This window comes from Lynx canadensis, chromosome C1 (genome assembly GCF_007474595.2).
Source record: "Lynx canadensis isolate LIC74 chromosome C1, mLynCan4.pri.v2, whole genome shotgun sequence".
Lineage (NCBI taxonomy): Eukaryota > Metazoa > Chordata > Mammalia > Carnivora > Felidae > Lynx > Lynx canadensis.
In genome coordinates this window covers 117,717,154-117,741,781 of record NC_044310.1, presented here as the reverse complement: position 1 = coordinate 117,741,781, position 24,628 = coordinate 117,717,154, and the positions used below count along the sequence as shown (strand labels likewise).

General features: G+C 38.2%; 1 protein-coding gene across 2 annotated transcripts in view; it reads left to right on the top strand.

Moving 5' to 3' along the window:
* The window catches only part of PTPN4 (protein tyrosine phosphatase non-receptor type 4), a 226,346-nt gene that overhangs the window by 167,626 nt on the left and 34,092 nt on the right, over window positions 1-24,628 (top strand). For both annotated transcript variants that reach the window (XM_030324799.1, XM_030324797.1), the window contains exons 15-19: window positions 654-812; window positions 12,383-12,542; window positions 16,397-16,480; window positions 16,574-16,630; window positions 22,468-22,624. In XM_030324799.1, the coding sequence (XP_030180659.1) occupies window positions 654-812; window positions 12,383-12,542; window positions 16,397-16,480; window positions 16,574-16,630; window positions 22,468-22,624 (617 nt within the window). The remainder of the gene's footprint in view (window positions 1-653; window positions 813-12,382; window positions 12,543-16,396; window positions 16,481-16,573; window positions 16,631-22,467; window positions 22,625-24,628) is intronic.

The following is a 24,628-nucleotide window of genomic DNA, read 5'->3' as shown; positions in this document are numbered from 1 at the left end:
CATGAAGTTGTGCAAATGCTGTTGGAGAAATGGCACCAGCTGACTTGGTCGCAAAGTTACTGCAAACCTTCTATTTTTTTTTTTTTAATTTTTTTTAAATCTTTATTTTTGAGAGAGAGAGAAAGTGCGAGCAGGGGAGGAACAGAGAGAGACAGAGAGAGAGAGAGAGAGAGAGAATCCGAAGCATGCTCCAGGCTCTGAGCTGTCAGCACAAAGCACGATGCGGGGCTAACTCATGAACCGTGAGATCATGACCTGAGTCGAAGTCGGACGTTTAACCGACTGAGCCACACAGGCACCCCAATTTTTTTTTTAAAGAAGAAGCATAAAGCAAAGCACAATAAAATGAGGTGTAAATACTGATTAAGACACAAAGTTGTAGTGACTATAGCCTATGTAGACATTAGGTGTAGAGATAACAGATTGAACAGGTAAAATCCTTGTGGTAGTTCGCTGACTGTAGTTCAGATTTTTGACTTCCTATTTGGTGTTCTTTCTGTTTACTTCACACTGTCTTCGTCAGAGTCTTTGCTTAGTCAATATGGTTAGTCATAAAAATACACACTCACTTTCTAATGTAATCATGTAAATAAAAAACAGGAAAAATTGAATTAAAGCACATTTTCATTCAATCTTTTTTCCTCTTCATATAGTCGAAATTCTGCATTCACACAAGAGGGAACCCGGTTACGACCGTCATCAGTTGGTCATTTGGTAGACCATGTGGTTCACACTTCCCCAAGCGAAGTATTTGTGAATCACAGATCTCCATCTTCAACACAAGCTAACAGCATTGTTCTGGAATCATCACCGTAAGACCTTTTTCATTTAGCTTCCTTCTTGTAAATTATACTGCCCCAAATTGTTTTATTTGAAATAATCCTGGGAAATTAGGGTGTTTGATATAAGTATTTGTTTACACAATGTATTAACATTTATGTATTTGTAAATGTGCTTATTTGTCCCTGAGAGTTCTTTGTACTCTTCCCAACCAAAACAAACAAACAAAAAACTTTGTTTTCATTGATTCAGTATGTTCTTTAACCTTTGATGCATACACTTAAATATTTGTGCAGATGTAGATGTAGCACTGTGGTCAGGTAGTAAGGTACTAAAAGATAGAGTGTCTTAGTATTATTCAAGAAGGGAACCATAAGAATGAATAGACAATAGAAAATGATGGAAAAATTACTTAGCAAAGGAGAACCAAGTAAGATGACCATCATACTGAAAATGAGTTGTAGAAAGTATTCACACATCATTTTTAAAATTCATTTTTCTCTCGAATTACATACTGGTACATAAATTCAGCTTCATAATTCAGTATTTATACCCCATCGGTTTAATGTACAATATGCTTACCCTCACATCAATATACAATATCTTGACTTATTGTTTATATTAATGCAAATTAGTCCATATGCAAGTAAAAATTCAGAGTAAGAATTAGGAAAGAAAAATAAAATTCTTTACAAGAAATGTGGCTTCGTATAAAGATGCATTTATTTAGAATGGAGTGACTATGATCAGGGCTGAAGAAAGGAGAGGTCTGAAAGTGATGGGTGGAAGAGTAAAAGGACAGGTCATCAAAGCAGGAGGTGGAACACGTGACAAGGTGCAGGAGCTGGAACACGTGACAAGACACAGAGGAAGCGATTGTCCTCACTGTCGGGGCAGCCAAGGAAGAGTGGCTGAGCCATTAAGACAAGTGGAATTCAGTCTTGGTAACATGTCTTAGTCAAACATTTTGATTGTACGTGTATAGTAAAAAGGTTGGAAGGGTAGGAAAGATACACACTGCATAGTGACACCTGTGGAAAATGAGTTGACAAGAGACAAGATTGATGGAGATTTTGTTTTTGATTGCTTTAAAAATTAGCATTATAAACTTTGATTTTTAGTAAGCATATATTTTCCAATTCTGAAACTTTAAAAAGTACAATAATTAAGAACATGATGGAAATGTTAAGTAATTAAATTTAAAAATGACATACTTTGAGCACATAGAAATAAACCATATAGAGGAATTTCAAAAGCCTGTCTTGTTACAGAACAGTAATACCATTCCAGGGCCTAATCAAATTATCTCCATCCATTTTTTTAAAGGGCCCTTTTTGTAGAGATACACACGCATACACATGTGTATACATACACATAGAATTGAGTGTTTCCACATGCAAATTTTATGGATTCACCAATCCGAAAAAACCTTCGTTCTGGTTTCCTGAACTTAAATGGAGATGCAAGTTTAGGATAGATTGGAACTGTGCAGTTTTTGCTTCCCCATCCTGATCCACAAGAATTTCAAATGCCTGGACCTGTATTTCTCCTTGGACATGTATTTTATTTATGAAACTTGCGTGTTTTGTATTCAGGTTTGAATCTCTAACACTGCATTTGAAATTCAGCCAGTTTTAACCTTAAGAATAATGAGAGAGTTCTGAAAAAATGAGCTTAATGGTAGACAAATTAATTGTTTACAATCAGCTTTTTCATAAATTATCTCACTGTTGAACTCAATGAAATAGAAAAGACTTTTATTCCCCATTTATAGATGAGAAGGCCCACTTAACAGGATTTATCCCATTTTATACAACTAACATTCAGGTCTTCCCTATCTGACCCAACCAGCAGAATTTTTGTATCCTAGACAGGGCTTTGTTGTAATCACTTGGTTGGTTGATTGATTTTTGCAATTCAGAGAAAATATTTTGCAACTTGGAATCTATAGGATTTAGTTTTATATTGGCCAAATGTGAAAAGAATTCAGACAATGTGTCAGATGAAGCACAAAGCATTTCAACATGTATTGAAATAGATCTTGAGATCATCTCACCAGTTCCCTGTTTTTTGAGTGAGTATAGGGCCTTTGAGGTGAAACCTGAGTCCTGACTTTAATTACTGCGTCAGGTTGCCTTCTTCACAAGACGAAAACACTGCTAACTCATAGGTGTGTTTGTTATGGAAACAAATAGGAGGTTGTTTGTACTGCTTAGAATAAAGTTACCATTTATAGGCAGGGGCAATTGAAACTACAGTCTACCATTTCCTTCCTTTCTTTAAATGTTTCACAGAAGATTAGACTGTTTTAGTTTGTGATTTTCTGAGAAAAACAATAATCCTAAATTAACTTGAAAATACTTAACAGGTGCTTATTTTAGTAAATTCATACCACAAATGTTAGTATACTCCTATCAGTATGTAACAGGGAAGTTTGGACATTTCTACAAAACCATCACAAAGCATGTAAGTTGGGTGTTTAAGATTTTATTTGAAAAAAATTTTTTTAATGTTTATTCATTTTTGAGAGAGACAGAGACAGAGTGCACTGGGGGAGGGGCAGAGAGAAAGGGAGACACAGAATCCAAAGCAGGCTCCAGGCTCCAAGCTGTCAGCACAGAGCCCGAAGAGGGGCTTGAACTTGTGAACCGTGAGATCATGACCTGAGCCAAGGTCGGATGCTTAACCGACTGAGCCACCCAGGTGCCCCTAAGATTTATTTTTTTTATTTTGATACAGATTGCTAAGGACAGCAACAGAGAGCTGCTTTGACTGCAGAATAAACTGCTTTCAATGCTGCTGTTGAAGTATTCATGAGGAAATTTAAAGCTGACTGGACTCTAGTAAATCAGCAAAGCTTTTGCCTACCTGGCTTGATTGACAGTTTTAACAAATCTTTTGATGCTATTTTACAGTATATTGCTTTGTTGACAGCAAAGTGCACTTAAAAGTAACATTTTCATTATTTTTTAAAATGTCAAAGTTGAAGATAAGCAAGTTACAGTAAAACCTTGGATTGTGAGTAGCTTGTTCTGGGAGTGTTCCACAAGATGAGCAAACATTTCTTTAAAAAAAATATTTTTTTAATGTTTTATTTATTTTTGAGAGAGAGAGAGACAGAGTACCAGCGGGGGAGGGGCAGAGAGAGAGGGAGACACAGAATCCGAAGCAGGTTCCAGGCTCTGAGCTGTCAGCACAGGGCCCGATGCGGGGCTTGAACTTGTGAACTGCGAGATCATGACCTGAGCTGAAGTCAGAAGCTCAACTAAGCCACCCAGGCGCCCCAATGAGCAAACATTCCTAATAAATTTTAACTTGATAAACGAGCGATGTCCTGCAATACGAGTAGTATGTGATGCCAAATGTCACATGATCACAACTGAGCCAGTGGTTCTTCTCTCTGTCTCGGTGACGGATTGTGGGTGATCATCTCCTTTGCTCATATGCTCAGTCTCAGGCCACAGTGTTTAGCAGATATCCGTGATTTTTCAGAACATTGGAAGATGCCCACAACTAGCACTAATGTATTTTTTGTCACTTCAAAGCACCTACAGACAGTCCCTTGCTTTTCCATGCAAGATTAAATTTAGGAATACTTTCCTTCATTCTAGATCAGGCTGCCTGCAGATAATGGACCCTCTCCCCTGCTGCCTTATTGCTATTACAGTAAATACTGTAGTATTAATACTGACAAGAATTTATTACTGTACTCTAGTCAGCATCCCTGTGAGCATGCAGAAAAAATTCCATTGAGTCAATAGATAGCAGTGATTCCCCTAGTGATAGTGAAAGTTGTCCTGCAGGATAACCCTCCTCTCTCATCTCCCTCACACCAGCCACGAAGGTTTTCAAAGGTCAGTGCAAGTTAATTTGTTTACTTTTCTTTATATTTTGTATTTTCTTTATTCGTATTACAGTAGTATAATCATTTTTTATGTGAATATTTTTGGGTTGTGGAACGAATCATCTGAGTTTCCATGATTTCTTATGGGGAAATTTGCTTTGATATACAAGTGCTTTGGATCACAAGCATGTTTCCGGAATTAATTATGCTCGCAAACCAAGGTTTTACTGTATTTGTATTGAAAAACCCCACTATGAGAGTTGGGCATTGGAACACTTTTGGAATTATATTCATTCCCATCACCCTTTCTCCATTCTTAATGTTCAGAAGTTAACACAAGTGGTAATTTTTCCTCCAGATTTTTTATGTGGGTAGATTTTGAACATTACGTTTCAAGTTTTGTTCCCACTCAGCCCCCTCCCCCACCATCATTTAGGCAAATTATTGGTTTTAAATATATTAAAACCATTGAGTTAGAAGTATGTTATTAGAATTTCACATATAGTCATGTTATCACTTATAACTTTCTATATGACATGATAGAAAATAGTCTTGGGACATTCTCTGTTAAGTTCTATTGAGGCCTCAGATACTGTCAGATAGGTAGGTTGTTTAGCTTTTCTGTTTTATAAATTGACTTCTGAGAAGCATTGTATTTGGAGAAGAGTCCACTGCTACAAATAGTTTGAAACCTCTGATTTAAAATAGCTTTGTTCCTGTTTTTTGCAGTTGTTTTGATTAAAGTACAACTGTAACATAATGTTAAGAGCACAAGCTCTGGATGCAGAGTGGGTTTAAAACTTGGTTCCACTACTTCTAATTATGTGAGCTTGGATGAGTCATTTTATCTCTGTAAGCCTCAATTTCCTTACCTGTAAAAATAGGATGATAATATCTTCCCCGTAGTGTTGCTGTGAACATTTAATGAGATGAGCAGTTAAGCAGAGAAAAAGTGTTTGGTAGATGTTAGCTATAATAATTGTGTAATTTAGTTACTTTGGGAGGATATACTAGTAGGTAGGCTTTAAGAATATTATCAGCCACATATCTGTCTGCATGTTTGAAGTATGGATGTCTAGTTGAATACAACGAAGAATTCTCCAAATTCTCAACTTTATCCTTAGGCCCTAATCACAAGAGACTCTTTACAGATTTCATAATCCTGAAGTATCAAACCCATTTCCTTGGACAGTCCCATGCCTGGACTGTCCCATTCTAGTCTTACCTAATGACTCACCTCAGCTTTGTCCACACCTTATGAATTCCTTTCACTTAAATCTTTCTTAAAGATTTGCCTTCATTTTGCCCTTCTGAGCTACTGCCACTGAAAATTTTATCTCCATACTCAGCTTGACCCAATTCCCATGCCAATCTTGATCAAGTCTAGCAGCATACAGTTAACCCTTTAACAATGTGGGGAGTAAAGGGTGCTAACCCCTGCATAGTTGAAAAGTCACATATAACTTTTGACTCCCCCCACATTTAACTGCTAATAGCCTATTGTTGACCAGAAGCCTTATTGAGAACATAATCACTTGATTCACACATAGTTTGTGTGTTCCATGTAATATGTACTACATTCTTAACTAATGAAGTAAGCTACAGAAAAGAAAATGTTAATTAGAAAATTGTAAGGAAGAGAAAGTACATTTACAGTACTGTACTATAAAAAAAATCCATGTGTATGTGAATCGGCACAGATCAAACTGTGTTGTTCAAGGGTCATCTGTGTTATGGATCCTGCAAATACCAGACCACTCTAGGACAAGGAAATAAAAGAACCAAAGGAGCTGTGATGGGAGGAGATAAATAAACTACGGGGACTCAGAGGATGCACTGTATTTGATGATGTACTTGTGGCAGCAAGACCAATCACATAGGTCCCTGGGCTGCTGTAGCTGCAGTATATTTACCTGCCATCCATGTCTGGCAGATACCTGTATTACTTACTTTTGGGAGCTAAGGTCAGGGACTTGAAGTTTGGTTGAAACCAGGCATCTCAGGTCTGGGACCTTGATTCTGAAATGGATTCGTACTGATGTAGTAATATGAGATTTTCAATTCTAGTCTTAATATATCCCTGAGAGTTTATATGCACTTTTTAAATTTATTGAGCATTTATTAGTAATCAGTCTGCAATGGTGTTTACTTTGAAGTGCTGTGAATGTTACTATAGATTAGCCAATGTGTCAAGAATCTTGAATTTTGAATCAGAATTTTATCTGCATCTTAACATAGTATAAGTATAGGATAGTAGAGTTACTGTGCAGTAAGAGCTGGGATAGACTAGTGACTGTAGTTGAAAGAGACATGTGCTCCTGGTATGCATCTTAGAAGATTAATCTTAAAATAATCCATCAGTCCTGTCAAGTTTGTATTAGGGTCTACCAAGAATATGGTTTTTGCTTATTTTCCAGTCTTAAATTAGAATAAACTTTATGCTTCTATAAAGCATAAAGAGTTTCAGAGTTTATCTTGCCCACTTTTCTTTTTTAAAAGTAACTAAAATAATCCCTTTAGGATTACACTCCTTTCTATACTCTCCTTATAACAGATTTTTTTCTGCCTCCCATCTTTAAATTAAGCCAAAGTATTACCAACATTTGTAAGACACCAGCCATAGCTCTGATGCCCACTTTTTTCATTGGTTCCTATTTCTCTAGTCCTGTCTGAACTACCTAATAGTAGATGCTGGCTTTCTCTTTAAGTCACAGTTCCCTTCTCTGAGAGGAATTCTTTTCTTTTCTCTTTTCTTTTCTTTTCTTTTCTTTTCTTTTCTTTTCTTTTCTTTTCTTTTCTTTTCTCTCTTCTCTTCTCTTCTCTTCTCTTCTCTTCTCTTCTCTTCTCTTCTCTTCTCTTCTCTTCTCTCCTTTAAATGTTTATTTATTTTGAGAGAGAATGTGAGCAGGGTAGGGGCAGAGAGAGAGAGGGAGAGAGAGAATTCCAAAGCAGGCTCCGCACTGTCAGTGTAGAGCCCAATGTGGGCCCGAACCTACTAACCATGATATCATGACCTGAGCTAAAATCAGAATTGGATGCTTAACTGACTGAGCCACCCAGGTGCCCCTCAGGGAAATTATTTCTAATGGGGCTGTGTTCCATTATGCTGTCTGGTTGTTCTTCCAAAGCATATTATGTCTCTTCATTTTGTTATAATTAGCAATTGTAGGTTTTTTGTTTTGTTTGTTTAGTTTTGCCTAGAAAAGTTATCTTTTCTTAGAACTGGCATATTTAATGACATTATTTTAAATGTGTTACAATTTCTAATTATAAAGCATGGTTTACCTATGAAAGTCCTTTTCCTAGATAATTGAATAAGTAATAAATTGACTGCACTCATGATCTCTACATTAGATATGAAGGAGGAAGTTATCATTTGTTATAATAAAATTGAGTTAAATACATTTGGAATAGGTCTTTTTTTTTTTTCAACGTTTATTTATTTTTGGGACAGAGAGAGACAGAGCATGAACAGGGGAGGGGCAGAGAGAGAGGGAGACACAGAATCGGAAACAGGCTCCAGGCTCCGAGCCATCAGCCCAGAGCCTGACGCGGGGCTCGAACTCACGGACCGCGAGATCATGACCTGGCTGAAGTCGGACGCTTAACCGACTGCGCCACCCAGGCACCCCCCCTTTTTTTTTTTTTAATGTTTATCTATGTCTAAGGTGGGGGGATAGAGAGAAAAGGAGACAGGCTCCATGCTGTCAGCATGGATCCCAATGCAGGGCTCCAACTCACAAATCATGAGATCATGACCTGAGCTGAAGTTGGATGCTTAACTGAGCCACTTAGGCGCCCCAGAATAAGTCTTAAAATGTAACTGAGAACCTTTGTCCAAAATAAGAATTTCAGGAGTCTGTGTTGACATCCTTGATTACTTTGATAGACTGTATTAGTAGAGACACAAATAGATATAGATGAAGTTTGGTTCTTGAACATAGAAAGGGCAGTTACCGGGATTGTCCTAGGAGAATACATAATTAGTCTGTAAAAGCTCCCAGACCAACCTGTGTGTCTTCAACAATCAAGCATCCGGAGAGCCTGACCATCACTATTTGAGAAGTTATTTTAGCAAGAAAGTTATATAAAACAGTGAGAGAAGGCAGGTAGCCCTTTTCCTGAAATCCAAAATTAGTGTTTTTTCTTGTGTCATATCTTGAGTAAGCCTCTCCGTGTGTGCTGCATTCTCCTCCTCTTCTTTAGAACTTAGCTTAAATCGAATCCAAGCCTGTATGCTTAGGCTCTCTTCCTATCTGTGGCTTCCCCTGGACTTTGCTTAAAGGAGAGATTATACTCGTATACCTGCTGGAATCTGGCAGGTAACTGTGGGAGGAATTTATGTGCCTGGGATGCCCATGGCCCATCTAAAGGCAGCAGCTAGTTCTTGGCTTTGACCAGTGGTAATGCAGATCCATTCTTTCCAGGGTTTCTAGGTGTTCCATTCTGGAAATCTGGATACATGTGTAATTTTTAAAATGAGTCAATTAACTCATATTTTATAAAGAAAAACTAATGGGCCAAATGTATGTTGGCCAAAATTGGCCCATAAGCCATGAATTTGTAGCCACTGTTTTAGGGCGATGGGTTCTAATTAGAAATGCATAATAAAAATAACTTCTGGAGTTTTTTTGACCATATATGCCTAATCTCTAACCTCAGAAATGTAAATTGAACAGTTTAAGCAGAATATCCCATATGTCAATACTGTCCCTCTCTTGAACTGAGTATTGTCATTGTTAGGCCCATACCTACCAGATTTGGCTCACTTAAATATTGCACTACAGATCAGACGTGAGTTTGTCTCAGTTGTATATTTTAGGATTGGTATGTATTAGGCTGTTGGCTGGACCACGAATAAAGAAAAGCTGATCTGACTCCATTCCCAGCTGATCTCAACCTTACACTCTGCCCTATAGATCTTTGGTTTTGAGGCTGTTTCCCATGTATGACAACTATATGCAAAACTAGGAAAAAAACCTTTCTCTTCACCTTGCCTAAGTTGCTTATACTTAACCCTAAGTAAGGGATAAGACCTACTGATTGATTGATGTGGAGTCCAATGACTTCTGGTATTTGAAAAGTCTTGAAAGCTTTTGGTCAACTGACTTTTAGAAATATCACATCTGTGAGGCTGTGCCATGGATGTCCATCTTTGTGTGTCCTAACCCCTTGCAGCAGGCCATGGTTGAGGTACATGACTCTATTCTAATCTGTGGGAACAATTTCCTAGACTAGCAACAGTTGAATGTATTAGATCTTAAAGGCTTGGGTTCTTGGCAGAAAACTAGTAGGATAAAAACGAGTGTGCTTGGTACCTATAATCCCTGACCATCAAGGTAGACCTCAAAGAAGTTTTTGCTGAAAAAGAGAGGTGTATTTTTTGATGCAGTCCTTATAGATTTATTAGAATTTGGAGTATTTTGTTCCCTAAAGATTTCTGTGTAGAAAGTTAGGCTGAGTGGACATTATGGTTTACCTACTAATTTAGTGATTAACTTTTACATTATGTAAATTTGGAAGAACTATATTCTCTCTTTTTTAAAACCTTTTTTAATGTTTATTTATTTTTGAGAGAGAGAAACAGAATGTGAGCAGGGGAGGGGCAGAGGGAGAGGGAGACACAGAATCCCGAGCAGGCTCCAGGCTCTGAGCCGTCAGCATAGAGCCCGACGAAGGGCTCAGACCTATGAATTGTGAGATCATGACCTGAGCCGAAGTCAGAGACAAATTGACTAAGCCACGCAGGCGCCCCCATGAGCTGTTTTTAAAGTATCCTTTCAAAGTGACCACTTCTACTCATGTTTCATTGGCCAAAGCAAGTCAGATAGCCAAGCCTGATGTCACTCAGAGAGGGGTGGAGAATAACTTTTGAACAGTAATACAGTCTAATGCAGTTCCACTTCCTTAAGTTCTTACAGCTGGTATCTTGGGCATCTGTTGCCACTCAACACAAAAAGCAGGAAGTGGGTGAAATCTGTGCCTGAATTGCACAATTAGCGGCCATTGACACCGCAGCTATCAACTCTCTCATTGGACCTAGGCAATGGGACAGTCAGTAATTTTTTTATTTTCCAAAAGACCTCCTGGCATTGCAGAAATAAATAATAACCTCAGGAAATGGTCACCGCTCTTACAAAGAACCATTTCCCCTTACCTGTCCTAGCTTCCACAACTTCCGTGATGTATGCTTTCTAGGATGCAAGTTAAACGCTGGTTCCCCCTCCTGGCCTTTGTGAAAACTCACAAGTAATGTTATTACATATACTATGCTCATTCATAAAAGCTCCCATTTTTAGGGGTGCCTGGGTGTCTTGGTCATTTAAGTGTCCGACTTTGGTTCGGGTCATGATCTCATGGTTGGTGAGTTTGAGCCCCGCGTTGGGCTCTCTGCGCACAGCCGGCTTCAGATCCTCAGTATCCTTCTCTTTGCCTCTCCCTCGTGCACACACCGCCCCACCCCACCCCCGCCACCAAAAATAAACATTAAAAACTACCGTTTTTACCTTGAAGCGTCTTCTATCCTTCCTAGCTCTTTTTATCGGTTCTTTGCTGCCACAAATTGAAGCTTATGCTCCCTAATGTTAATTGAATTTTTGTTTTTTTAAATTGTATATTCCAACAATGTTTTATCCAGTTTTGTCTCCTCAGTGAGCTCAGTACTCTTACTCAGATTCCAATCTTTGGTGTAGTATTGACTTCATTACTTTAATGAATTGTGTCTTATTTCTAAAGAAATGGGCCAGGGGTGCCTGAGTGGCTCAGTCGGTTAAGCATCTGACTTTGGCTCAGGTCATGATTTAGCACTTTGTGAGTTCGAGCCCCGCGTTGGGCTCTGTGCTGACAGAGCCTGGAGTCTGCTTCGGATTCTGTGTCTCCCTCTCTTTCTGTTCCTCCCATGCTCACACTCTGTCTCTCAAAAATAAGTATTAAAAAAAAATCTAAATTGGGCCAATCACAAGTTCTCTAGATTGTATTGGGTGTTTTATCTGTGGAACGGCTCAACTCTCAATTCTGATTTCTGACTACCCCTGTGACTCCACTGAAAACCTTATCTTAAAAAAGTGTTTTGGAAAGTGTATATATTGCTACAGTGGATTAGTAAATATCTTTATCATGATACACTTAAAAAGTGTATTTGATTATTATGTGGAATTGTTTACAGATTTGATAAAGTAGGAAATTCAATGTACTAAAACTTTAAAGTTAAGATTTCACTTGTAAATAAATTTTTTTGAAGTTTATTTATTTATTTTGAAAAAGAGAGAAAGAGCACAAGCAGGGGAAGAACAGAGAGAGAGAGAGAGAGAGAGAGAGAGAGAGAGACAAAGAGAATCCCAGGCAGGCTCTGCACTGTCTGAGCCACCCAAGTGCCCCAATAAATACAGTATTTCAAGCTTATCTTCTACTAGATGTTGTTAATATCTGAGTTGCTTGACTCTAGCTGTGTTGTTATATTATGTTACCGTTATGTTATTTTTTTACCTTAGCTTTTAAAATAGCAATTCTAGGGTGCCTGGGTGGCTCAGTTGGTTAAGCATCTGACTTGATTTTGGCTCAGGTCACGATATCCCAGTTTGTGGGATCGAACCCCGTGGCAGGCTCTGCACTGACAGCGTTCAGACTGATTGGGATTTTCTCTGTCCCTCCCCTGCACATGCACATTCTCTCTCTCCAAATAAATAAATAAACTTAAAATAACTGTTCTAGAAGACAACTTCCAAAATAGTCATTTGTTTTTCTTTTTTTCCTATCTAGATCACAGGAGACCCCTGGAGATGGGCAGCCTCCAGCTTTACCACCCAAACAATCAAAGAAAAACAGTTGGAACCAAATTCATTATTCACATTCTCAACAAGATCTGGAAAACCATATTAATGAAACATTTGATGTTCCATCTTCCCCTGAAAAATCTACTGTAAGTACCTACTTCAGATATTCTCACACCTCTTTGAATTTTTACTTTTATCATTTAGAGAGAGAGAGTATGGGAGAGAGGAAGAGAGAGAATCTTAAGTAGACTCCACACTCAGTGGGGAGCCCAGCCCAGGGCTTGATCCCACTACCCTGGGGTCATGACACAAGCTGAAATCAAAAGTTGGATGCTCAACCAACTGAGCCATCCAGGCACCCTCCCTTTGAACTTTTTAATCTGTAATGAAATTTCTTTTAGACTGTGGTATGTTTTATCTGTAAATTAAGTTACTGTACTTTCTTTTTTTCATCATACGTTGGTCATGAATTTTGCCATGATTGACCCAATTGTGGGATTTCAACTTATCTTCATTTTTAAAATGTTCATTGCTCTAGAAGTTAATTCCTGACAAATTTATGTTGATTTCAGTCTTGCAAAACACTCGCTTTTAGAAGAAATGCTAATAATCCATTAAATATCACTAACTTTATTATATCATTCACCAGGTGCATGGACTTTATCATTTTCATTAACCTTTTGAAATTGAGTTCAGGTCCCTGGATTTTATGATCACTCTCTGCTCTATAAAATATATTTATGGATCATTTGGTGCTTTTCCTTTAGAGGACATGCTTTTACCACAACCAAATGGTAAATTTTTCGAATTTCCTGATTTATGAATTTTCATTGCTTTCTCAAGGAGATGTAAATAAACCAAAAGTGAGATTGTCAGTAAATTTTAGGGATACACTGTGTTCATGAAGAAGTTTTAAGACAGACAAATATGGGTATATTTCAGGAAACTTAAGGAGACATCAGGAAATAAAATAAGATACAGGGAGAGGAGGACCTGCAGCAGGTATTGGTAGGGCCAGAAGTTCCTGGTCGCCGCCTCTGTGGTAGCCCTCTTATGTCTAAAGTTTGAAGAGCACGAAGCAGCCACTCTGTTCTCCCACAGTTACTGCTTCACCACCACAGGCACATCCAAAAACAATCAGAATCCTTACCAAAAATGAGTGACATATTTGGTAATACCTGTGTGGTGATTCTCCTGTATCGCTCACTCATACATTCATTCATCGATTCATAGTCACTGAGGTCTTTCTATGAGCTCGGTACTTTGGTGGGTAGTGGGAATATAAAGACAAATAAGACATGGTCCCTGCTATTAAATAATCTACAACCTAATTTATTTAATCATTTATGCAAACATTAATTATTAAGAATTGTGCATTGTTACAGGCTTTGGGGATATATTGGAATAAAATAGGAAAAAAAAAACCCCAAAATTCTACCTTCAAGGAACTTACATTCTGGGGATAAGGGCGAGACAAACAGTAAACAAGGTAAATAATCTAAATATATAGCATGTTAGATAGTATACATTCTGGGGAGAATAGTAAAGAAGGAAAGGGCTAGAGAATTTCAGGATTAGAGGACCACAGTTTTAAATGGTGTAAGCCAGGGATGAACTCAGTGATGAGTCAGATAGATAGCTAGTGGAAGATCAGGGGAGCTGAGGGAATAGAAGGTACAAAGCGAGGAGTATGACTGATACGGTCAAGGAACACCAAGGGAATCAGTGTGGCTCGAGCAAAATGAGCTAATGAAGAGGAGATAGGTACAGGAGAAAGCCAAAGTCTTTAAAGATTGTGTTTTTTAACCCTGAGTGAGATACGAAGCAAAAGGGACAGGTCATATGTGAGGAGAAAAGCAGCATGATGTCACTTAAGTTGTAAACAGTGTCAGTCTGACTGTTGTATTGAAAATAGACTAAGGGTAGAAGCAGAGATACTGGTTGTGAGGTCATGCAGTATTCCAGGCAAGCGGTGGTGATTTGGATCCATATGGTAGCAGTGGAAGGAGGAAGACATGGCTGTATTCTGGATAGTTTTAGAACAGAGCTAACATAATATGCTGAGGGATTGGATGTGGAGTGCTGGAGAAAGAGGAATCCAAGATAACAGCAAGGTTTGGGCCTGAACACCAAGGTTTTACGAAGTTTCTGTTTACTGAGAAGTAAAAGGCTGCAGGTAGAGCAGGTATGGGTGATATATTAGGGGTACAGTTTGGGACATAAGTTTGAGATGGCTACTAGAAGTCCATTTACAGATATGGTTCTGGAGTTGAAGAGAAAGGTCCAAGCTAGGGTTATAATAACACTGAGGGTTGATGGCATGTAGACAGTATGTAGAATCACGAGAGAGGAAAAAAAACACCAAGGAAGTGTAGTGTGTGCTGATAACTAAATAGGAGGTTCTAGGAGGTCTTTGGCTCTCCAAAATGTAAGCATTAGGGAGATGAAGAGACCAGCAAAGGAGACTGAGAAGATTCAGACAGCAAGGTAGGAAGAAAACTAGTCCACCGGCTAACTGACTAATGGCAAGAAAGTCACAGAGAGAATAGAATAGCCAACTTTGTCAGATGTTACTGGTAAGTCAAGACAAGGATTGACAGTTGAACACTGGATTTAGCAGTGTGAAACTCTTTGGTGACTTAATTAGAACAGTTTTGATGGAGCATTGGAGATAAAAACATGACTCTGAGAGGATGAGATCAGAGGGAATAGAGACAGCAAATGTGGCCAACTCTTTAAAGACGTTTAAGAGCAAGGGGAAGGAGACAAATGGGGCGTAACTAGATGGGGAAGTGGAGTCCAGAGAAAGTTCGTTTTTTTTAAGGGGACACATAAAAGTATTTCTCAGAAGGGTGGGGAAAATGGATAATGTAGGAGAGTAGAGAATTAATTGCTATAGCAGTATCCTTGAGTATGGAATAGGACCTGGGTCTAGAGCAAGTGGGAAATCAGTTTGAAGGTAATATAATTAGAAGTGATTATAAGGAAGGAGATACAAATAACTAATGCAGCTGTAGGGTTAAGGGAAGACTTCCCAAAGTGAGCATCTCTGACTCGTGTCTTGAAGGATAAGCAAGAATTAGCCAGATACTTCCCCTGAAAGCACACATAAAACATATTCAGTGAAAGTAACCAGTTCCAAATGACCATGTACACGAAATGTCCAGAATAGTCAAATGTAAAGAGACAGAAAATAGATTAATGGTTGAATAGGACTTAAGGAATGGGGGGGGGGGTGAAGGGATGGGAAATGACTGACTGCTAATAGGTACAGGATCTCTTTGTGACAGGGCTGAAAATATTTTAAAATTAAATGGTAGTGGTGTTTCTACAACGCTGTGGCTATAGTAAAAATGATTGAATTAAACACTGCGTGAAGTGTATATAATGTGTGAGTTATATCCCAATAAAGCTGTCTTTAAAAAGCAGAGGGAGGAATGTGAGTTCCTGTAACACTTATGAACACTTGTTGTGTGAAGAGCTTTGAGCCAGGTTCTAGGGGTATTGCAATTAATAACTTAAATCACAATGCCCCTGTTCCTCCTTGCACTTAGTCTAGCATGCAGTGACAAGGAGGCTGTATCTAGTTGTGTAACTGCAAGTTAGTAATCAGGATTTACTTTCCTGGGGCTCCTGGGTGGCTCAGTCGGTTAAGTGTCCAACTTCAGCTCAGGTCATGAACTCATGGTTCATGAGTTAGAGCCCCGCATCCGGCTCTGTGCTGACAGCTCAGAACCTGGAGCCTGCTTTGCATTTTGTGTCTCCTTCTCTCTCTGCCCCTCCCCTGCTCGTATTCTGTCTCTCTGTCTCTCTCTCTCAAAAGTAAATATTTTTAAAAATTTTAAAAACAATGTAGTTTCCTGAATTAAAATTTTGAATTTAAGTTATGACTTTTTATATGTTGTAGATAATATTAATGTACAAAAAGCATACTTCATGTATATATTTCAAGGAGAGATTATAAGTGAGGAAGATTACAAGTTATTTATTTTTCTTTAAGCCTAATGGTGGTATCCCACAAGATAATCTTGTTCTAATCAGAATGAAACCTGATGAAAATGGAAGGTTTGGATTCAATGTGAAGGTAATCTAGAATTTACATTGTACTCAGTTTTTAAATTAAGGTGTGTCTATTTTGGTAATATTTGACTGATATCTGATTTGCTCTGTTGTTAAGGGAGGGTATGATCAGAAGATGCCTGTGATCGTGTCCCGAGTAGCACCAGGAACACCTGTGAGTTATCTATATCTTGCAAGTAAATCCTGTTTTCAAGAACATGTACTCATTTTATTTTTATTAGTTTAAATAAGTGGGAAAAAATTAATCTTTTCTGAAAATTTGTCAAGTATCAAATGTTGGCTAAATCTCTTAAATTGTTGGGAAGTTTTCTAACTTCCTGTGTATAAGAGTTTTTTTAAATCCATGTTTTTGGAAAGAAGCTGTTTATAACTTTCAATTATAGAAACTACAGTTTCTAAAGTGCTAATAGATTCTATCAAAATAACTGCTCTAAACAGAAAAATGGAGACAGAGGTATAGTATTTGTTTTGCTTTTTTGTTTGGTATTTTCATATAGAATTATTTACCTATAATCTGTTTGCCTACTTTGTGTTTTAAAAATTGACTTTAAATAGGCATGATAACTAGTGATTTTTTTTCCCTATAGGGACAGTTTTTAAACTTTGTATTATAAACATTGTAAACAGAAGTTGAGAAAACACTGTATGTACCCATTATGATGAACCCTCCTGTTCCCTTAATTCACCTTCAGGATTCATGAACTTTCTGCTCATCACAAGGACAATTCTTAATGAGTTGTGGGTGTGTTCTCTTTATTGCTCTTTTATGTAGCAAATATTGCCCTCAATTTCCCATTTCTGTTGTTGCCTACTTGACCTAAATGGTCTTCAAGGAGTTTTCCATCAGCATCTTTTATCATTTACCTGTCTCTGTGTCCACAGACAGATATAAACCAGCAGCCTGAAAGAGTCCAGTTAGGCTTTTTTTTTTTGGTGCTGCGCAGCAACCTTATAATTGACTTGATGATCACAGTCAAGATTGATCAAGGATATCAATACATACCTTTGGTTCTGGTTGTTAAGGACTTTGTTGGTTGCAAATAACAGGATACTCTGGAATACCACTGGCTTATGCATAAATACAAAATGTGTCCTATAGCTATAGTAGTACCTCACAAGACCCAAAGATAGGAATGCGGTCAGACCTGGAGGGAAAAAAAACCCAAAACTTTAAAATAAACATCAGGACTCTCTATTTTTCACCTTTGTTTCTTTTTATGCTCCATTCTTCTCTCCCACTGCAAACCAGTTTGTGTAGGGAATCAGCCTCATCTGTCTAGTTCCTCTAAATAAAATACAGGCTGAATAAAGACCGTGTACTTAGTAGCAGCTTCAAGTTAGTCCTGTAACATTCCCACCACATACTCTACTTTCAAATATGATTATGACCCTGACTCTGTACGAAAGAGAAACTGTATAGCTACCACCATTCTTAGTTTATGTGGTGGGCTACTGGTAACTTGTAGGTTTATATATTACCAGTTTAGTAACCCAGAGTGATTAAACCTCTCAGTCCAGTTTACAGACTTCTGGGAAGTAAGTCCTTTATAGATCCAGCTTGTATCAGATGTCCTCTTTTCAACACATCACTTGGGGTCAGTGGGGACAGGCCAGGGATATGATATATAAAATGCCTCTTAAACCTATTCATGTGAAGGCTGGGGACAAAGATGGGGGAAATAGTCCAAAATTATTTATTAGTATATATATAATGGGAAATATGTATGTTTAGGACAGACTGCAGATGCAGAGATGAAAGATTGTTAAATTCTCATCTGTAGATAACATCTAAAATAGAAAACTAAAGAAAAACAAAATCAGGATGTTATTTGGAAATACTGAAATAGATACAAAAGATGTAGCTAAAGTGTTGAAAGAAGTTGCCTGGGGTGGGGGAGCAGGATGTACAGAGGAACACAAGAAATGGTTGCTTGCCTTAGTAATCTTGTAGACTTAGTCATTTCTTCAAGCTGTGTGATGTGAACTTTACTAAAAACAAAAATTTTAACTAAAATTTTTTTTAAGTCAAATACATATATTTTGACATGATGATGCCACTTCTAGCAGTTGCCGGTAATGAAGCAGTTGGACTAGGGAACAAAGGATATGCAAGGAAGTTCATTGTAATATTGTTTATAATAAAGATTGGGGTGGTGGTAAAACGTACATCATTGAAGTTGGTGAAATAAATTACGTGCTGCTTTACAGCTGTTGAAATGATAGATGATGTAGTTCTATATAAGTATGGAAATAGGTTCATAAAATGGTGTCATGGAAAATGTGTATTATTGCTCCCCATGTATGTTTGATCCAGTTTTTTAAAATGTGAGTTAGTGCTTTAAAATTTTGGGAAATAGGGGTGCCTGGGTGGCTTAGTTGGTTGAGTGTCTGACTCAGCTCAGGTCATGATCTTGTGGTTCATGGGTTCGAGCCCCATGTCAGGCTCTGTGCTGCCAGCTCAGAGCTTGGAGCCTGCTTCGGATTCTGTGTCTCCCTCTCTTTCTGCCCCTCCCCTGCTCACACTCTGTCTCTCTGTCTCTCAAAAATAAATAAACATTTTTTAAAAATTTAAAAAGTTTGGAAAACATACTCAAAATGCTAATAGCTTTTCATCTGGGTAGTGGAGTTATTGGTGTTTATCACTTTGTTTTGTATTCTTCTCTTTAGTTGTCTGAATCATGATAATGAGAATGTGTTGCTCTTGTAATTACAAAAGATAATATATCTTTTTTTATTTATCCACCAGTTGTAATAGTAACTGAATGACATAAAAGAAATACTAATTTTCCTGAGCAGTGAATGTGGATCATTTTCAATTAAGTCAGAGGTGTTCAGGGAACATCATATAGACAGGTTTATTTCTGAACAGAATTCTGTGACTCTAAATTTTCTTTTTAGGCTATACAGATTATTGATAATTTTCCCTATCTGCCATGTAGAGCTATGTCCCATAAATATTGGCTGAAGGACACCTCACTAGCTCAGTCAGTAGGGCGTGTGACTCTTGATCTCAGGTCATGAGTTCAAGCCCCACATCTCGTGGAGAGCCTACCTTTAAAATTTTAAAAAAGTCGCAGTTAGAAAACACCACATTTAAAAGATAAGAGAAGACACAAAAGTTCCCAAAAGGCAGAGAATGAGAGACAAGAAAGGTGGATGGAAAAAACAAAACCAGCGAAGCATAACAACAGTTAAGGGAGGAAGAAAGAGGTTTCCAGAAGGAAGCCTTAAAAAATATATTGGCTGAAGTTAGAACAATAGAAACTTAACATTTTTATATTATCTTCTTAGAGACCATCACAGTGTTCCAGTTGGAAACCTCATTTTAGGTGATTGGGGGAAAAGAACAGGACTTCAGATATTTTAATGTTATTTTTTATATTGGACACCTTCTGAAGTGGTTAAAATAATTCCCAATTAAAACCATGTTTTTCTTTCTGTCTGATTATCTTTGAGCCAGCAATTGATGCTCCAACAAAATTCGTTTAAATATATAGTTTATTGGGGTGCCTGGGTGTCTCAGTCGGTTAAGCATCCTGACTCGTGATTGTGGCTCAGGTCATGATCTCACAGTTTGTGAGATCAAGCCCTGCATCAGGCTCTGCTCTGACAGTGCGGAGCCTGCTTGGGATTCTCTCTCCCTCTCTCTCTGCTCCTCCCTGCCCCGCCCCTGACTCAAAACAAATAAACATTTAAAAATGAATAAATAAGTATGTAGTTTATCTAGACTTTCCGGATCAGAATGCAAATAGATAAATAAAATGCAGCTTCAGCTGCCACAAAAAAAAAAAAAAAGAATGAAAATAGAAACTTATAAATAAACCCAATGAAAGGCAGATTAAGTATGAGAGAGTTTCTGTCAGTGATAATGGGTTCAAAAAAATTAACCTCTGCATGTTCTAGCATATTGATTAACTACCCCATTAGCCTCAGTCTCTGAACTGGAAATATCAGTGGATGTGTTCAAGGTACAGTAAGAGAAATGCATAGCTATTCTCTTCCTACCACATGGACTGCCGCCTCTTTCCTGCCAGCTGTACTGTCCACAAATAAGGTAAGAGGGTAACCCTTTGCTCTAGCCCATTACATTTCTCCCAGTACCATTGATATGGAGCACTTCACCACTCTTCGGGTACCGCAGAGGCATTTACAAAAACTAGGGACCATATTGCTACATAAAAGTATCACAGTGCTAGTGCACAGAGGGAGTATATGAATGTCATCTTCACTGTGAGAAGTAGAGAAAGGAGCGACTAGAGAGAATGGTCATTACTTCTGAACTTGCATTTTCTAGATTGTAATGCTCTGCATTGAATCATCACATTTCTGCCTTTACAAATCTGTGAAATAATTAGAGCAGATACCTGCTCCATATCCAGAGTTTCATGTGTTTAAAATCACACACTTTGTAAGCAGCAAAGGAAGAACTTTTGCTCTTGCCACTAGTGACAGTACCTTGTTGGATTTTATTGACTTTTTTATTATTATGAATTTGACTAGTAGTGCTTTCATTTCTTCAGTCCCTTTTTTGTAAGATCCGACCCTGTCATTTCCTTCTCTGTCCGACCTATCATCCTTCAGACTTGACGCCCATCTGTTCGCATTGCTGTGTTCCTGGAGCATGCTGTCCGTACTTGTGCTTGCCTCTTTTAGCCTAATTACCTTTGTTTTCTCAGTAAAATGCAGGCCGCTGTCACTTCGCACTGTAGTGCAGAACCATAAAAACGACCATGCAAGCTGACACTGTGTAAAGCGATCTTGATAATCAGTGGGAAAAGTTATGGTGATTTCTAGGACCTTTAAATTTTTTATCAAATAATTGAAATTTTCTTAGTTTCTCTTATAAATATATAGGGAGATGAAAAAATAATAAAACTTACAGTGCTTTATTATCCTCTAATTCAAACTATCAGAAACACTGAGAAATATAAAGCATTCTATTTTCTGATGGAAACTTACCACAACTGTGTTGAAACTTGTTTCCCTTATTGTCGTGTAACTTAAAATACAAGAGTGAGCATTTTTCTTTCCTTGGCAATTGTCCTAATCCTTTCTAAATTTGTATTCACTTCTAGCATTCATCCTGTGCATTTTCAGTGTTATGAAATATACCTTTAGTGAGAACTTTTTTGCCAGCCTCACTTCCTCTAGGACATTTTCATCTTTCTCATCACAGCCACTTTCGTCATTTATGTTGATAAGTCTGCCTTCACTGAATTCCTTTCACTGCATGCCTAGAGGCTAACAGTAGCCGCAGCAGCAGCAGCAGCAGCAGCAGCAGCAGCAGCAGCATTTCCACTGTCAGCGGTTGATATTCGATTTGCATTTTGCTTCCAGCACTATCACTCTTTTGTTTCTTTGTTGCATTTTTAACTTTTCTGGCTAGTTCCTGCTTTATATTTACGTGGGTTTATCACTGGGAGACATGGAGGTGACACAAGTACCTGCTTTGCTGTCCCTGCGTGATCCGAATAACAGATGCACATCACCAACAGACTTTGAAAGAAGCGATGTGTGATAGGTCACTGATTGTGATCTGTGTCTGTTACTTATGTCGTGATTTGTGGACTCACAAGCTGGTAGCCAAGTTCGTACATTATGCAATTATTCAATTAATGCATCGTGGCAACTGCAATCTGAACCTTGTTGGGAGACGGGTGTTATCTAACTGTACTGTGGTGACAAATTTGTACATATCTGGACCATGCAAAGTGAGGGCTGCCTGTATCTATGCACCTTGAGGCATAGTCTTATCTGTGTATCTAGGCGTATAATAGGACACCAAGGAAGAAGTTGTTGAAAAGAAAAAAAGGTAGTAGCTTCATGGGAAAGCTAGATTTCTACTTCTTGCAAACAGATGAGTAAATGGATGGATGCCGTTCTACATATAGTTTTTGTTCTCCTGCTGTAGTGTCTATAAAAATAAGTTCCCGTGCTTTACTTTCAGAAAGCCATGTACACACCTGAAACTTTATTTATGTTACACTATAGGCTGACCTCTGTGTCCCTCGATTGAATGAAGGGGACCAAGTTGTACTGATCAACGGTCGGGACATTGCAGAACATACCCATGATCAGGTTGTCCTATTTATTAAAGCTAGCTGCGAGAGACATTCTGGGGAACTCGTACTTCTGGTTCGACCTAATGGTGAGTACTCTGTGTAGCACTGGATATTTTTATTGTTTCTTACTTTTGGTACTAGACGCAGCAACCAGAGCGGGCTTTTAAAAAACAAATCATGCCATGACAGTTTACTGCTCAAAGTGGCTTGCATTCACACTTGTGGTAGGATTCAGTTCTTGGCCCCTTGTCTACCACACAGCCTTGCTCACTCTCCTCTGTTCTGTGCTGGTTTTTTAAAAATTCCTTCTGCCCACTCTCAACAATAGCCAAATTATGGAAAGAGCTTAAATGTCCATCAACTGATGAATGGATAAAGAAATTGTGGTTTATATACACAATGGAGTACTACGTGGCAATGAGAAAGAATGAAATATGGCCCTTTGTAGCAATGTGGATGGAACTGGAGAGTGTTATGCTAAATGAAATAAGTCATACAGAGAAAGTTAGGTGGATCTTGAGAAACTTAACAGACGTCTATGGGGGAGGGGAAGAAAAAAAAAAAAAAAGAGGTTAGAGAGGAAGAGAGCCAAAGCATAAGGGACTCTTAAAAACTGAGAACGAACTGAGGGTTGATGGGGGGTGGGAGGGAGGGGAGGGTGGGTGATGGGTGTTGAGGAGGGCACCTTTTGGGATGAGCACTGGGTGTTGTATGGAAACCAATTTGACAATAAATTTCATATATTGAAAAAAATAAATAAATAAAAATTCCTTATGCCTAAGATGCTCTTCTTGATTTTTCTATGATTTATATCTCCATTCAGGTCTCTGCTCAGATGTCTTCCCCAGAAAATCCTTCTCTTCTGACTACCATAGCTAAAAAGGCCTCCCTCTTCCCTCAGTTGCTCTAGTAGTGGTCGGTACACAGTAAATACTTGTTAAATAAATGAGTATATTTTGAACCACTTTTATTTACTTTTTTTAAAAGTAAATCCAAGTTAGTTTTTAAATCCAAGTTAGTTAACATACAGTGTAGTAATGGTTTCACAAGTAGAATTTAGTGATTCATCACTTAAATATAACACCCATTGCTCATCCCAACAAGTGCCCTCCTTAATGCCCATCACCCATTTAGCCCATCCTCTCACCCCACACCCTCCCAGCAACCCTCAATTTGTTCTTTCTATTTAAGAGTCTCTTCTGGTTTGTCTCCCTCTCTGTTTTTATCTTATTTTTCCTTCCCTTCTCCTGTGTTCATCTGTTTTGTTTCTTAAATTCTACATATGAGTGAAATCATATATTTATTTCTCTGAATGACTTATTTCGCTTAGCATAATACATTCTAGTTCCCTCCACATTGTTGCAAATGGCAAGATTTAATTCTTTTTGATCACTAATATTCCATTATACACACCCAGACACGTACACACCACATGTTCTTTATCCATTCGTCAGTCGATGGACGTTTGGGCTCTTTCCATAATTTGGCTATTGTTGATTGTGTTGCTATAAACATTGGGGTGAATGTGCCCCTTCAAATCAGCGTTTTTGTATCCTTTGGGTACATACCTACTAGTGCAATTACTGGGTCGTGGGGTAGTTCTAGTTTTAATTTTTTGAGGACCCTCCGTACTATTTTTCATAGTGGCTGCACCAGTTTGCATTCCCAGCAATAGTGCAAAAGGGTTCCCCTTTCTCCACATCCTTGCCAGCATCTGTTGTTTCCTGAGTTGTTAATTTTAGCCGTTCTGACCAGTGTGAGGTGATATCTCATTGTGGTTTTGATATGTATTTCCCTGGTGATGAGTGATGTTGAACATCTTTTCATGTGTCTGTTAGCCATCTGGATGTCTTCTTTGGAAAAGTGTCTATTCATGTCTTCTGTCCATTTCTTAATTGGATTATTCTGGGGCGGCAGCAAGTTGAATTTGGTAAGTTCTTTATAGAGTTTGGATACTAACCCTTTATCCAGTATGTCATTTGCAAATATCTTCTCCCATTTGGTTGCTTGTCGTTTAGTTTTGTTGATTGTTTCCTTCACTGTGCAGAAGCTTTTTATCTTGATGAGGTCCCAGTAGTTCATTTTTGTTT